The sequence below is a fragment of the Aphis gossypii genome, chromosome 1 (assembly GCF_020184175.1).
Source record: "Aphis gossypii isolate Hap1 chromosome 1, ASM2018417v2, whole genome shotgun sequence".
NCBI lineage: Eukaryota > Metazoa > Arthropoda > Insecta > Hemiptera > Aphididae > Aphis > Aphis gossypii.
This window is the reverse complement of record NC_065530.1, coordinates 71,319,714-71,335,643: the sequence shown is the minus strand read 5'-3', so window position 1 is coordinate 71,335,643 and position 15,930 is coordinate 71,319,714. Positions and strand designations below refer to the sequence as shown.

Genomic DNA, 15,930 nt, shown 5'->3' with positions numbered 1-15,930 from the left:
TCATTTGTTTTGGTAAATAAACAATAATTGTTTTTATATTAATTATGAATTATAGGTTCAAATACACATTCTTCTACAGTGCATGTACAATGTAGGTAGGTACATTTCTCATTATTATTTTACGCAGAACATTTCAGGTACATGATTAGTTGTGTGTTTATTTAAGCACATTTATATTCTATCAAAATACACTTAGTTAAGTTCGTTACTATGTTTACTATGTTTGTGTTTATTGAATTTAGAATATTTAACTACTGGTTTAAACTATTCCTCAAATCTGTTTTAATCAACTGCGGAATATTAATATAGTATTGTCCTTACAATCGACCCTTTCATTTTACCCCGAAATACATATATAAATGATGTAACTTATTACATTATTTGGAATTAGCTTTTACACTTAAAATATATTATTGTATCGCTATATTATAATGTTTGTTTTAATTTTAACATACCTACTATAATTAAATAATTAAATTTATAGATCGATTGACAATTATTATTTAAAGATATATTAGTCCTTACTCAAAAAATTACAATTCAGACAGTAATTTACAGTTTTTGTGAATTCGAAAAGCACTGAAACGGTGTTCAATGATGTAAGAGAGACTATTGAACGTAATTATTTATCACTAATTAAATTAGATCGGTATTCCAGGTATTTGATAGGTATAATAAACACTAAACAGTGTGTTTATGGTTAATAGAGTGTAAGACTTATTTATTTTTTTCAAATAGCTTATTTGATAGATGTGTAACATCATTATTTACCTTTAAAACAAAATTAATCAACATGATTTTCATCGATTAAGTAGAGGAGAACGGTTCGTGGTATCCAACGTTACAGGGTTTTTTTTACATCAAGAAAACTTCATTTATCGCGTTGTCGTGGCCACAATACTGTATGATTTTATTGAAATTCTCTCCTTTTGATAATATCGAACACTGACATTTGGAAATTTAAGTCGAATAGGCGTTTTCAATAAAAGCCATGCCTATCAAAACGGATACTCCTGATGACGACGACAATGAGGATGACGATGGCATACAGGTTTGGTTTGATCGATAATAAAATATGTTGTATGATAATGATATAATATTTATCAAAATTATGTTGTTTAATAAAATAAATAATAATAAATAATTTTTCTAAATATTTAGCATAGAAAAAAAAATAGATATTTGTAAAATTAGTTTTGTAGTTGAATTTAAAATGTTCCAATTCTAGTTTGTTAATAATGTAAATTGAATAAGTGTGAAATAACGTGGGAAGTTAAAACATAGTCAAAAACATGAAAGTTATGAACGATACTAAAAATATGTATGTAGGTGTTTTATAGTTATTTGCTTTTTATAATTTCAGTTTTGAAACTTTTGCTAATTAATGCACATAGTACCTATAAAACGATTCTAAATAATTATTTCTAAAACATTATAAACTGACACACTTGTTAATCAACTATTTATTTTACCCCCAAAATAACCTTATCACAATAATTATAAAACTTTTAAAAATTATTAACGGTATATATTATTTATTACTGTTTTTATATCAAACAAGTATTAATAATTGTATGAAGTAGGTATGTGACATTTTTTTAAGTTATGCATTATAAGTGATTTAAAAAAAAACAATTTTTAACTTTTTAATGACTTTTGGGCTACAGATAATTATCATTTAATATTATTTATGTATTAAATATTGAAAGTTTAAACTATAGCCAGAATATTATTAAGGAAAATTAATTATTTTTATAGCAACGTAAGTTAGATGCCGAATTATGATTTTTAATAAAATACTACAATTATGTATATTTGATAAATTTTAGTATCTATTTAACTTTATTTTTATTGTTAAAATCACATCAAAATGTAGCTTTATATTTTAAATATCGATAATCCCTATAATTTAATCAATTCCAAAATTAAAATTTGTTACTTTATTGAATGAAAACTGATTAACTGAAACAAATATATTATAATTAATTAAATATTAACGACTAGTCCTTGAATGTTAGATGATAAAAAACCAAAGTTACTTGGGTATATTTTTTGTTTCGAATTAAACTAATAATTGACTAATGAAATGTTGTGGTTACGTCCATAATGATGTTTACTGCGATATTATTATTAGATTATATTTTTAAATAATAATCTCATTCAATAAATTCCATTCATACAATTTCACGTGCACATTCTAAACAATGTTTCCATTATAGGTATTAAATAGGTATTGCCTTGGCTTAAAGGTAGAGCATTATAATGACCGCACCAATACAACACAATTAATCTTATTAGTAAAATAGCATAGAACATAATTAATTTTAAAACATTATGATAGAATCAGAATCTATAGACGCCCCGATGTTCGTCATACATCCATCTCTCTGGTTTTAATGACTTGCCGTTCTCTTGAGAATGATCGATAATAATCTGGATGGTAAGACGAATTATCAGATAGATATTATAATGTTCTTAAACACCGAATAACAATAATTTGTATTTGTGAAAGTAAAACACATTCCGGAACTAGTTTCTTGTATGATACATATACGTGTATGCAGATCTCCGAAGTGACTCAACGTTTGTGCGTACAGAATCGCACATAGTAATTTATTAATACATATATGTGTATAAAATATTATTAAAACGAAATGATAAATAAAAAAAAAAAGTTGACGTTGGAATGAGTCATTTCCAATGTTACTGGTAAGAATTTTTTCCATGCAACGATAATGAATTTTGGTCCGCAATACATAAATAATCGATTTCTGCAGGTTGGCTACGGCTGAGATTATTGTCGATATTAAATTTTTTCGAGTGTGCATGTACAATGTATATAAATAGGTGTATTTTTATATAAATATAAGTTAATTATAATTCCTCTGTATTACCCACCACCTAAATAATGACCCTAAGTATCATAATATTATAGTGTACCCTTTCGCAGACCAACATCTGACGTTTGTCTATATGATACAAATATAATATATAATGGGGTTTCGCAGGCTTTATTATTGGCAGTTTTAGCAGTTTCATCGTGGCCGTCGACCACTGGCAATGACAACGACAACGGAAATAGCAACAGTGTTGTTTGGCAAAACATACCTGGTGGACGTCACGTGCGGACATTGGACGAAACGAATTTCCATCAGACGATCACTGAAAATTGCTGCGTGCTAGTGTTTTTCCACGCTAAATGTAAGTAGAATCCACATCGAACGTCGCGAAAATCTATGTAGGTAATATTATCGTGCTACCTATATAATAGTATTACTATAGACACATTCGCACCTGTTATAGATGGGTCAACAGTGATGTAATATTTACGTATTTATATTTTATAGAGTAGGTGAGTGTCTAAGAAGCTAAACAACTACCACTCCGCCTTTTCCTCAAAAATAAAAAAATACATTTTCACTTAAATCCTGTCTCGTGTGTCCGCACTATTGATTAGTAATTATATATAACTGTATTAGGCATAGTCATAATTACTGCTATATCCTGTTTTTTAGTATAAATATACATGTCTGTGTTACGCTAAATTCGTGAAACTGTTGAGTTTATGAAATCAGCAAAGCCGTTACCAATTATCGAATACGTGAAATCGACATTTTGAAGGGCATAATACTGCCGATCGCATGAAACGGGTACAGTATTATAGGTACACCTTAACACTGTGCATGCATCCTATCACGATGTTATAATGTTATATTATGATGATGTATATATTATTATTTATTATACACTGGCACCTATAATATTTGCGACGGACTTCTCATTTTTATCGGGGTTCCCACGCACACGAAAGCGTTAATGAATAGAAATCCTCCTCTCGGTACATCCGTGGTATACCCAACGTGAAATAATAGCTTTTATTCGTGTGTTATTATATTAAATTATAATTATCAGGTATAAACTATTATAATATTATAATATATAGGTTCGCGATAGTGATTACTTATATTATAGTCAACTGTTGTTACGCGTTGGATGGACACGTCGATTATCGGGGTTATAAGATAAAATCGAAATGATGTCGCAGTAAAATATTAGAAAGCTCATCGTTTAATACGTTTTTATTGGCGGTACAGCCATAGAAATCTTGCTTCAGAAAATCATATACCTACCTACGAAATAATCGTACGTTTTGTATTGTTAATAGTTAATACGACTTTATAATTTATAATGTGTTATAATGGTATACATAGTTTCTTACTAAAATGTATTAATAAGATTAACAATTTTATTCTATTATGTGTGTGTGTGTGTATTGTACATGTCGGTGCTATATGATTGGTGTATAATACGTGTGTATATTGAAAACATATGAATAGTACTTGAATACACCTTGCTATTTATTAAAGTAATGGCATTGTTTGGAATTAACCTTTGGATTTAATAAAAACAACATACTTAATTATTTAATGAAAAATTTATGAATTTTCTTTTTTTTTTAAGTGAAATACAAATAATGTTATACCTACTAAATAAAATACTATATTATAACTATGTTTACGTGTATTTAAGCTTTGAGATTGAATTCTTCAACAATATAAAATTAGAACGATTTCACTAAGACCTATATCCAGAAAAAAAACACATTAGCTGGCTTTACACCAATATCACGTATCTAAATTTTAAATTGTATTCTGAGGAACAAAAATTACATTCATCCATGAAAACGTTTTTAGTTATAATAAAGAAAATAAAGATTGCACACCTACCATTTACCAATCTACCTGAATTGTTGTGTCATTGTATTAATAATACATCCATGACTGTTGTGCCAGCACTCGAATTATTGTGGTAAGAATTGTCTAGTTAATCAGAACATTTAGTACGTTCATACATTAAAAAATGTACATCAATGAAATTATAAAATATGTGTACCTACCATATATGTGTTACTTTAAAGTAAATCAAAATCTCATTATAAAATACTAATGATAACTTCAAATATATCATATTTCATAAGAATGAAAATATTCAGTATTCTGTTTTATGTCAATAAAATAAAACTGTCCAAATTATTTATTATATTATTGGTGAAGTATTTTCACTTGTTCAGAGCCATTATAATAATATATGCGTTGCGATTAAGAAAACATATTTCATACAACTATCCAAGTGCAATTATAAAAAAAAACTTATAGGTACACACAATCGGAATGCAAATAGGCAATGCAATAATATTATCAACATAAATAATTTCCCACGAACAACGGGCCTTGATTGATGTGACTCTCTCTTGTGGCCCGAGAGTTCATGAATAGGTAATATCGAAGTTGTTTTCTTCTTTAAATGTTTATTGCGTAGTACTGTTTTTCTGATACAGGTATTATTAGAATATGGTTGGCCACATAATAATTAAGAAAAGGTTGTGTGCATGAGGTCAATATGAACTAACACTTTTAGAATGTCTCATCTACACATCGTTACCGTCGAGGTCGGATTCGACAATATTTTTTATTGTGCACTAGATTATAGGCGATTGACTATTATTTGGTTGTACTCAGGTCGGCACCACAGTGTCATGCGTGTAAGCGAACTACAATAATAATATCATAGATATACTGCAATAATTCAGTCAAAATATATTAAAACGACACATTAACGGATAATAGGTTGCCGCATTTTCCCAAGTATGCCGAACACCGTGCAATATTTCATACTGTGATTAAAGGTGTGTGAAAGGATAGATAAGTTATGTGTTTTACATAATGTGTTTATTTTATGCTGTGACCACTATAATTTACGTCGTCGTTATTTAACAATTTATCGTATAACTTTTAACGATCGAAGAAATATAAATACCTAGAAAATACAGAGATGTTCATTTTTATTGTTTCAAGATTTGAAAAAATAAATTTTTTCCATACGTTGTAATATCAAAACGAGTTCAATACACATAAATCTAATTCATTGAAATAATTTATTTTATTAGAATTATTAAGATAGATTAGTTGTGGAAAAAGAACAATAGTGGACTAGGTAATAAAGTGGAGAAGGTGGAGGTAAAAATCACAATTTTTTTTAGCTAACAAATAAAATATTATGGTGGAGGGGGGAGTTGAGTGAGTACTAGTAGTAAATTATATGAGAGACCGAAGTAGGTTATGTTCTAATCCAAGCCACAAACAGGTGGACATTCTCAGCTAGACGCCTAGTGCCTAGACAGGGAGACGTTGACATACCATAGTTTATTGGTGGGAGTAGTATTGGTAGCAATAATGTTTTTATTGAAAATAATGGTGGTCGTGCAAGATTAAGAGAACGTATAGCTAAAACTACGCGCAATAAGAATATTTGTCTTATATTAATTAATTTGTTTTTCTGAAGATCAGTAGTATCCAAATTGAATAACACATAAAAAAAACATAAAAATGTTGTTGATATGAAAAACATGGATAATGGAATATACTCTTTAAATGTGTACTACCACACCGCTAATTTAAATAAAAATTGAGAATACAATATTATGCAAAATAACAGTGCTTCAAGTATTTTCGCAAATAAAAATAGCTAAAGATTTTCAATTCCAACGTTTTAATAATCCCGTATATTTTGTATAGTTAAATACCATTATCGAACTTCAGAGTATTGGATTTCGATGTCGTATACTTTGGAAAAACCTTAAGTTCGCAATTTTGCGCAAAAGTATATAATTAATAAAAACAATAACGAATACATTTCAGAAAGCGTTTCTACTTTTTTCTTTGGACACAATGTACAACGACATGCATTCAACTAGAACTATTTTTACGAATTATAGTCACACAACACAATACTTGTCTCGTCCAAACGTTTTTCAAAGTGTTCAAAACAATTGATCAATCGATAATAATAATATTACTTTCCAATTAGCTAACAAAAATAAAGTATAATCATAGCCATGCCCATATTAGTATATGAACTGCGCGTCTACCGTAGATAAAAAAGAATAGGTAGGTATACCTAATCAACATTGTTAGAAGTAGATGTTAGCATATGATACGACCATAATATTTAAAACATCTCAAACCGTGATCCGGATTGTTTTATTATTATTATTATTATTATTATTATTATTATGAAATGGTAATATTATTAAGCAACCAATACAATATAGGAATGTTCACGACAAATAAACTAAACAATATATAAAATAAATGTTGTGAGATTATAACAGAGAGTTCAATCACTAAGGACCTCTGTTATTAAGCCAAGTCAATCTCTCACAAACATACTCTCTATTTCATATACAGGTACGCTATTGACGGGCATAAATGGATTAATTGACTTAAAATTTGCATAGTACTATATCGTTATCTAACAACGTTTCCTCCCCTGACCATTTTCTTTCCCTGGTCAGCGATCAGTTTCTTCTCTACAAGTCCATTTCTTTGAAAGTCTTTTAGTATAATGCAGTCTCGCGCAGGGTGCGGATACTGTGGACCGGTAAAACCGGTGTTCGCCGACGTCGCGACCAAGTTGCAGGGCGGTCACCCCATAGTGGTCGCCGCCGTGGACTGTACGGATGACGACGAGTTGGCAATGGCGTGCAACGTTAACGCGCTGCCCGCAATGCTGTTCTATCAGAATGGCGAACAGGCGGTGCAGTACCAGGGCGACTGGTCGGCAGACCGTATGCGGTTGTTTGCAGCCAACACTTCCGCCGATGCACACAAATGCACAAAAGTACGTAAAACCTGCGACGGTATGGCGCGCAAGAAGCCCAAGGGGCGTGGCCAAACGGGGAAAAAAAATAAAATTAAGAAAAAAAAACGAAAAACAAAAAACGGTGTCCTAAAAAAAATAAACGAAAATTGAAGTGCGTTCAAATTTAAACAGTAACAAGCGAACACATTTTTTTTTAATCAACCGTATATATGTTTACGATATATACAGCCCATAAGTAGGTATATTAATTTTGAAAAAAATCTCACTCGCCTTCAAGTACGTATAATCTTGGCCATTCTGGGGTTTGTTTACTATTTTTTACAAAAAACATTATTAAAGATTATTTTATACTATAACACGATACCCATCTGCGATGATTATTGTATGTACGTTTGATGGTCAGTGATTAAAATGAATGTTAACCCTATCTTTTGAAACAGAACCTACATATTATAAATTAAAATAATATGTTTGTTACCTTAGGTTGTATTGTCTTTGACTATTCTGCTGATAATATATGCCATGTGCAAATGATTATAAACACACACCTCCTTAACACTTATTAACATAGTTTTAAAGGGATTTAAGTTTTGAATAACTTTTAGATCATTATTTTTATATTTTACTTTATCCATCATATGCACGCCAGTTATAATGATTTATCCCTATAAAGTGTGTATTTAATGTAATTATTTATACCCATACCAACGCTCTAACGTTTTAATTTATTTTAGTGTTCCTGTTGTGTTATATTTTGAACGCAATACAAAATACCATAGATCGATAATTAAACTAAAGAAAAATGTTCACGAGATGTGATTTAAATTAAAATCAAAATAAATCAAAACACAAATAATAAGTATTGCATCTGCATCATATACCTAGACAATCTGACAATGTAAAAAAAAATTAAAACAAACAATAAACCACAGTAAATAATGAAAAATAATATGTCGTTATAGTTTTTATTTTTATTTTCATAAATGTACACACTGAAATTGTAAAAGTGATAATATGTTTGTTACTCGTTATATAGACAAGGGCTATACAAAAAAAATTAAATACTGACTCAAATTTGTGAGACAAAATAAAATAGTTTTAATTAAATAAACGTTAATGGTGGTAAATAATTTTGTAAAAAAAAATACTATCAATCTTAAAGTTGTGGTATTTTTATTTCAGCAATAAATGATACTTATGCAATAATATTTTTTATTTTATCAATATTTGTAAAATAGAAATTTCAAAGAATTCATTCAAAAATCTATTTTATATTCAATATAGGTACGAATTCTGTTCGTTCGATATTTGTTTTCAATTATAAAACAGTAAGTTATAACGAGAATTCGATTTTAAAACTTTTTTTCGTTTTGAATTCAACATTTTGAGTGAAATTCGTTATACATGTTTAATCAAATTCAGAGAAAAAATGTAGAAATGTATATAAACTATTTATTAATATAACTGACAAAAAATTAAAATAAATTAAAAAAATATGTTATGAAAACACGAGTGCTAAATTAAATTATTATTACTTTTGTAATATATTTGAATGTGGCAAATTTGTTCACATACATATATTATAATAAATTATATGTCAATGCGATAGCTCAAAACTTCGTTTAATATTATTTTTACACTGTATACCTACGTCCTACACATTTTCAATAATAATAATTGTATAATAATTCAAGTTAAACAGTAAATACGTAGTAAACGTCTCGTTCAAATTATTTACTACATCCATCAATAAATAAGTAATAATTGTATACCTCAAGTTTTAATTTTGAAATATTTCAAAATTAAAAATTTTACTTTTCTTAAAATATTTTTTATAATACTTATTCTGATGTAGTGATATTTTATATATTGGAAATATTTGTTAGTGATAACTAATTATATATAATATTATGGTAGACATAATGATAATGAATTATTTATAAATATCGATAGCTGCGATTCAGGGATTATCTGATTATCTTGTACATAGTTTTCGTATTAAAATGGTGTTAAGATTTGTAATTTTTAAAAATTAATTGCAGACGTATAATTAGGTAAGAAGATATATTTTTTATTTTAGTTGTTTGTGTTATGAGTTATGCATATATAGACATCTAAATTTAAATATAGAAAATCGAATAAAAACATTGAGTGAAATTCGAAAAGAATAGTGTGAATTATCCCTTTTTTCTTTGGTAAATAATCCAAGTATAAAAGTTCCCAGATTTGAGTTACCTAAAGCACATTGGGTTACTCTGAATAGAGTAAGAATTGAGCTGTGGAAATGTGGCTACACTCTGTATAAATGGGATACGTCAGAATCACTAAATTGTGAATGTAGAGAAGGATAAACACTAAACGGGTTCATTATACTATAGATTTATGTTCTAGGACTAAATTTAAGGGAGACATGAAAAACTTCAAAAAGCTTTGTCCCGTTATTAGAAAATTTAGAACTGCAGTTATATATCGTGAACACAAAAGTAATCAATGATTTAATGATTTTTAAACTAGTTTCCCTGTTAATTTTTGTGTGTTATTAATTTATATATTTTCAACATGTATAACATGTTTAAGCTAAAAATATGTCATGTGCAACAATAACCAAAATAATGAGTTGTTGTGGTTATGAGTAACTTATGAATTATATGGCTTGGATATTTAGTATGTTTAAATCATTTTATATATGAAGTGTACAAAACCTTTTTTTTCTTTACTTTGTACCTATGTTAACGGTTTATCTTTGTTTCATACAATATTTTCAGTTCCTTTTAAAAATGTTCAATCAGTTTAAGTGTCTATAGTAGTATAACAACTAAATATTTCAATTTTTTTTTTTTAATTTGAGGTTTATTTTTCCCATAAACAAAATATCTCAAGAAAACAAATTCCATAAATTTATTTTATACCATATACTCGTAGGTGTAACCCACGTAAAATATCATAATCAATGAACATTGTAAGTTACATATATAATAGGAGGTACACGCCGAGACAAAAACGTATGAGAACGTTGTGCTGCTGCGTGACTTGCGCATGTCACTTAGTGTAATAATATAATATATAGGAAGTAGCATTAATAGCAGTAGTAGTAGTCATCTACGTGTATTATCGGTGGGTATTTTTTTTCTACCTCGTTAGATCGTATAGGTACGTTTGAATTTATTAAATAATAACGCCACTATACTATGTAGGTACACTTATTGTTTCAGCGTGACAGAACGCGCACAGACCGTCATTCATCCGTTTGCCAGTGGTTTTTTCGTCCATTATAATACGCGTATGCAACCGGTGACATTAACTTCGTGGTTCGTTCTGTTGCAGAGCGGCGATGAGCGACGATGTGTGTGGCTGGAAAATAGGCCACGTCGGATCTTAAGCTCCTGCTGAGATGTGACTTCGATTTCGAAAAACTTGGTAGTACGTTTGATGGGGGGGAGGCATTATATTAATATCAGTATAATGTACATAGTGTGAGAACATTACGCGAATAATACGACTGTTAGAATTACTCTATTGATAATTAATATATTTATACTTCGTGGTGCGATTGTTATGCTAATATTCATGTAGTTATAATTTGGTAGACTCGTGTTTGAAAATACAATGTTTGGAACAAAAAAAAATCTTATCAGGGTTTTGACTCTGAATTAAAACAATTATAATTTATAAACAAAGAAAAACGTCTGGAATAAGCGTAACAAAAATAAAAAAGATAAATAAATACTTAGCTGTACAGTTAACGCAGGTACCTTTGAAAATTAGTCATTTTATACATGAACTCAGCCACAGTTAATTGTTAAAAAAAAAAGAGCAGATTAACACTTGACGTTAATATAATCATGCAGGCAGTAATATTGATTTTTATAACTGTTTTTTTAATGTTAACATTGTATATAGTGTAATCCCATTCAGAATATTATAACACCTACATAACTACCCGCATTAATATTTTAATTAGCGTATTACAATTTAAACTTGGACTAAGAACTATAAATATGCGGAGAAAGGAGACTAAGCTTAGTCAGCAGCTTCATTCACCTTGGCACAAGCCAGTATTGTGTTATTATTAAGACTACAATTTGAAAGTTGTAATAAATCATGGTAATTTTATAAAACGGATCCTGAGGTGGAGCTCGTGGTCTACCCGAAAATAATAGTCAAGGTAAAAGCAATGTTTTTCGATTTGTTGATAATTTTTTCTCAATTTTATAAAATACGTTTTTTGAACAATTGAGAAAATTGAAAAACATACTCCCCGTCTTCAATAATCAATCGATTAATAAAACCATAATATTTTAGATTAGATTTCCCGAAGAAAATAAACTCTTAACTAATTTTAACAAAAATCTGAATTCTTGTGTATAAGACAAAATAATGTATTTTTAATAATAACTTATCGTAATTGAACTACATTAGTACATTAGTCAATCCAAAAATACATCACGTGTATTTTTTTTTCAACAATTAATTCATAAACTTTCGAGATAAGCATTGTTTTATTCATAATAAAACAATAAAGAATTTAGACTCACCAGACGTATTATTAATTACTCGATACATTTTAAATACTATGAAACTTATTTTACCTCTTGATGAGTCCATATTTTATTATCTAATAGTAACTATTCTCCATTCTAACTGACTAGGCCAAAGATTTAACTTCTAATTATAAATAAATCGATATCTCAATTTATTTTGATTCCACGTCCTTAACGTGATCGTGTTTGTTCAAAAATTTGAATATTTGACCTTGGAGGCTTGCTATGCATTTGTTTGGTTCTATAATGCGCGTAAAATTTGAAATAGGTCTACCGACCACGTTGCTCGCTGTAAACTTATTCTATAATTTACCCGACGATCTCATCTTATCGAGATAATAATATTAGCTTTGTGTTTATAATTTTATCGTGACATATTGCTTTTGGTCATTTATTTACAATCATTTGAAGTACAAAGCGTAATACAAAATATGTACATTACTATCAATGTAGTACCTATTTCAAGTTTTAACGTTATCTTCAAAAATTTTCTGTAGTGTTTCACCCTCCACGGTTGCCAGTAAAGTTTTAGAAAATGGCTAATTACCTATACCTATTATACAGAAACACTATTGAAATAACTATTTTGTAGACCAGGTTTCCTATTCTCTAACAACCAGGCGAAAGTTATATTAACTTAATTCAATTAATGTACTGAGATCTTAAGATTTCCCGTGTAGTCGGGATGGGTTTGTGTTCAAGTATAAATACGCGAATATTCGAGTACACTTGAGTGCTTGACAACACAAAACGAAGTATTTGTAGTTTGGACAATAGCAACACAGAAATGGTAGGTAGGCTAGTCATAATCATGTAGTACCAATGTAGTTGTATTTAAAAATCAAAACAGTGATAAAAAGTTGATAGCAAACGTTTACAATAATATCACGACTTACGAGTTTTATATAATACACATATATCTTTAAGAATTCAAATCATATTTGGTTTGGATAAATGTATATGTTTTGATTAACTCTCAAAGTATTAATAATAATTAAATTATAGTACAGTTACTACGTTATACTTACTTATTATAATATATTGTTGTGTTTAAATGAAATATATAAAAACAATTTTACACGTTCTCACTAGCACTTATATCTTATTATAATTTGTATAATATTTTGTTTTATACAAACATGACGTATATCATCGTTATATATAATATATTATATACAATACACATACTCGTATTATATGCGTGGAATTTATTGTATTAATATAAAAATAATTTGACTTAATAATTTATTATTAGCATGAGGAACTTACACTAATACGCTGTGGAGAAATTTCGAAAAATAATACAATTTATATATTGTAGTTATCATAAATAATCTGTATGATTTTTGTCAATATCAATAGAACCTTCAAAAACTCGATCAAGTATAGGTAAATAATAATATCTATGTTGATTGTTGATGTAGTGCATTTTGTCTGCAACCTTCAATGGCGTCACAAAGTTATGTCAGAACGACAATAGTGGGTCTATATTGTATTGTAACTAAGCGAAATTGTTTTCTGTGCTCTATAAACAATCATTGAAAACCAATTGTACACTATTTTTTTTACACTACAATTGAAAGATCAAAAAGTAAAATTCAACTAATCATTATTATTTACAATTAATTAAAAGTAGGTTGCTCACCGTGATGTATTTTTTTTCTGTATTTCGATATTGGAAGATATTGACGACAATTGAATTTTATGGCGCCTAATGAAAGTAACTCAATAGAAATAATATGTATAACGAATATTATGATACGATTTTCTCATTCGTTTAATTTTACGTTCGTAAAATAATACATATTCATTTTTAAATTACATAAAAAATTCAACACTAAATATTAATTTGATAATTGGACATTTATGAAAAATGTTACTTTAACATAATTTGAATGGAAATTAATATGGCTTAAAATGGAGTTATAAAAACAGAAAAAAGTATGATTTAATTATTTATTTTACAGGGTTTCAGTAGTTTAATTATTTGTTTTGTAGGATTTCGGAATAAATAATTTTTTAATTAAAACTACAGTTTAAAAATGTTTTAATAAAAGTTACTGATTTTAATAAAATTTGTATTTTTAGATTTTTTTGTATATTATTATATTATTATAAATAAATCCTGATAATTTATTTCACTGAAATTCAGCACAATTTTTATGAAGTAAAAATATTAGTTAAACTATTTGAGCCATTGAGTATGTGTCTATTATATACTTATAATGTTATATAATTATTTACTTCCTTTAAAATTAAATAATATATAAAACTAATAAGTAAGTTATATTTAATTCATATTTATAATAGTGTTTTTAATTTAAAATCAATGTTTTAAACTTTAAATTGATATGATTTTCTTATCAAAATCAAAAATATAATATTAAGTTTTGATTAAACTAATCTAGTTTTAAAAGTTTGTAGATAATAACATTATTATTATTATGATAATTTCTTCTTAAATATGTAAATTTGTATTTAATCATATGACCTAAAAGTGTAATATAAATTAATATTTTTCTTGTTTAACAATATAGTATATTTTGAGTTAATTTTATTGTAGCTAGCTATTAATTATTCATGTATAACTAAAAACTTACTCTAATCTTTGAAAAACTAAACCAAGAAGACACTTAAATTACTCACTTTTATTATTATCTAAACTTTTATAATTTGTCTTTGATAATCGTTAGTTTATTTTTCACAACCAACTTTACACTAAGTAAAATCTGTAACTTTAAATTCAATGACCGCATGTTGTAACTGCAAACTAAATTGGAGTAGTATCAAATTACTTAATAGCTCGTCTTTAATTTAAGCGATCAAATATCTAAGACTAACTTGAGTTATTCTGTATTCAGCCTATCGTGATAATTATTAATGAAAATATATTTATTTTTTAGTTAATAAATTGATTTAAAAATATTTATATTTCATAAAGGAATATTGTATTTATACGTTATTTTTTATTCAGGTAAAATATGATTAGGTATACTTCATCACCAAGTCAGAGATTGAATTAAATTCAATTCAATTTAGTACAATTTTATAACATATATTTATCATATTGCAATCATTGACATAAATACATATCCAAATGAGTAAATGGTAATTACTATTGTCCACCATCTCTTGTCATCTGCAATATTGGACTAGTATTGGAAGTATCGTTTCATTAAGTTTGTGTAACCTTTCAATATTTTTTTGTGCAATGTTAATTGGATCAGCCAAAATATATTGTTTTTTAAATTTACTGTGACAAATGACTGTAGTTTTCGAATATATTTTAAATATTAATATTTACCGGACCAAGTCATATAATATGCAAATTGTAGAGAAAATTGTTCTGTGCCTATTATTATATACTTACCATGCATGTTTCTCCTAGTTTTTTTGATAAATTTATTTTATCGTTCCATTAAATCATTCAAGTATTGTCCAATATAGTAGTTATGAAATAAATTTAATTATACAATGCATTTTGTTTTATATTTTGTTACAATTTCTTCTTTGAATAAATCTTGACTTAAATAATTTTTTTCATGGTGAAGTAAAAAAAGCTCTTCGACGACAACATAGGATTTTAATTTCATTTGCTGTTTACTCAATCTATACTATAGAGTCAAAAAGAATATATTATAGTAATATATTTATGCTATTATTATTATATTTTGAATATCGGGAAATTCAAAGGTTAGAAGTGTATTATAAAAAAGATCAAACACCA

The 15,930-nt window shown here is 27.6% G+C and overlaps 1 protein-coding gene across 4 annotated transcripts; it reads left to right on the top strand.

The window, feature by feature from the left end:
* Positions 1–801: 801 nt before the first annotated feature.
* On the top strand, positions 802–11,207 carry LOC114129603 (protein disulfide-isomerase 2-like). 4 transcript variants are annotated; one of them, XM_027994397.2, is made up of 4 exons: positions 802–1,051; positions 3,009–3,201; positions 7,421–7,680; positions 10,987–11,207. In XM_027994397.2, the coding sequence occupies exons 1-4, from the start codon at positions 992–994 to the stop codon at positions 11,050–11,052; spliced, it is 579 nt and encodes a 192-aa protein (XP_027850198.2). In that variant the 5' UTR covers positions 802–991; the 3' UTR covers positions 11,053–11,207. The 4 variants fall into 4 exon arrangements, with proteins under 4 accessions (XP_027850198.2, XP_050060613.1, XP_050060609.1 ...); XM_050204656.1 differs by lacking the exon at positions 10,987–11,207 and adding an exon at positions 10,875–10,968; XM_050204652.1 differs by lacking the exon at positions 10,987–11,207 and adding an exon at positions 8,397–8,611 and having other exon boundaries at positions 804–1,051; positions 7,421–7,813.
* The last annotated feature ends 4,723 nt before the right edge of the window (positions 11,208–15,930 follow it).

Coding starts and splice junctions, on each gene's coding strand:
- LOC114129603 (XM_050204652.1), top strand. CDS start 992: ATGCCTATCAAAACGGATACTCCTGATGACGACGACAATGAGGATGAC. Junction 1,052..3,008: donor AGGATGACGATGGCATACAG/GTTTGGTTTGAT, acceptor GGGGTTTCGCAG/GCTTTATTATTGGCAGTTTT. Junction 3,202..7,420: donor AGTGTTTTTCCACGCTAAAT/GTAAGTAGAATC, acceptor AGTCTCGCGCAG/GGTGCGGATACTGTGGACCG.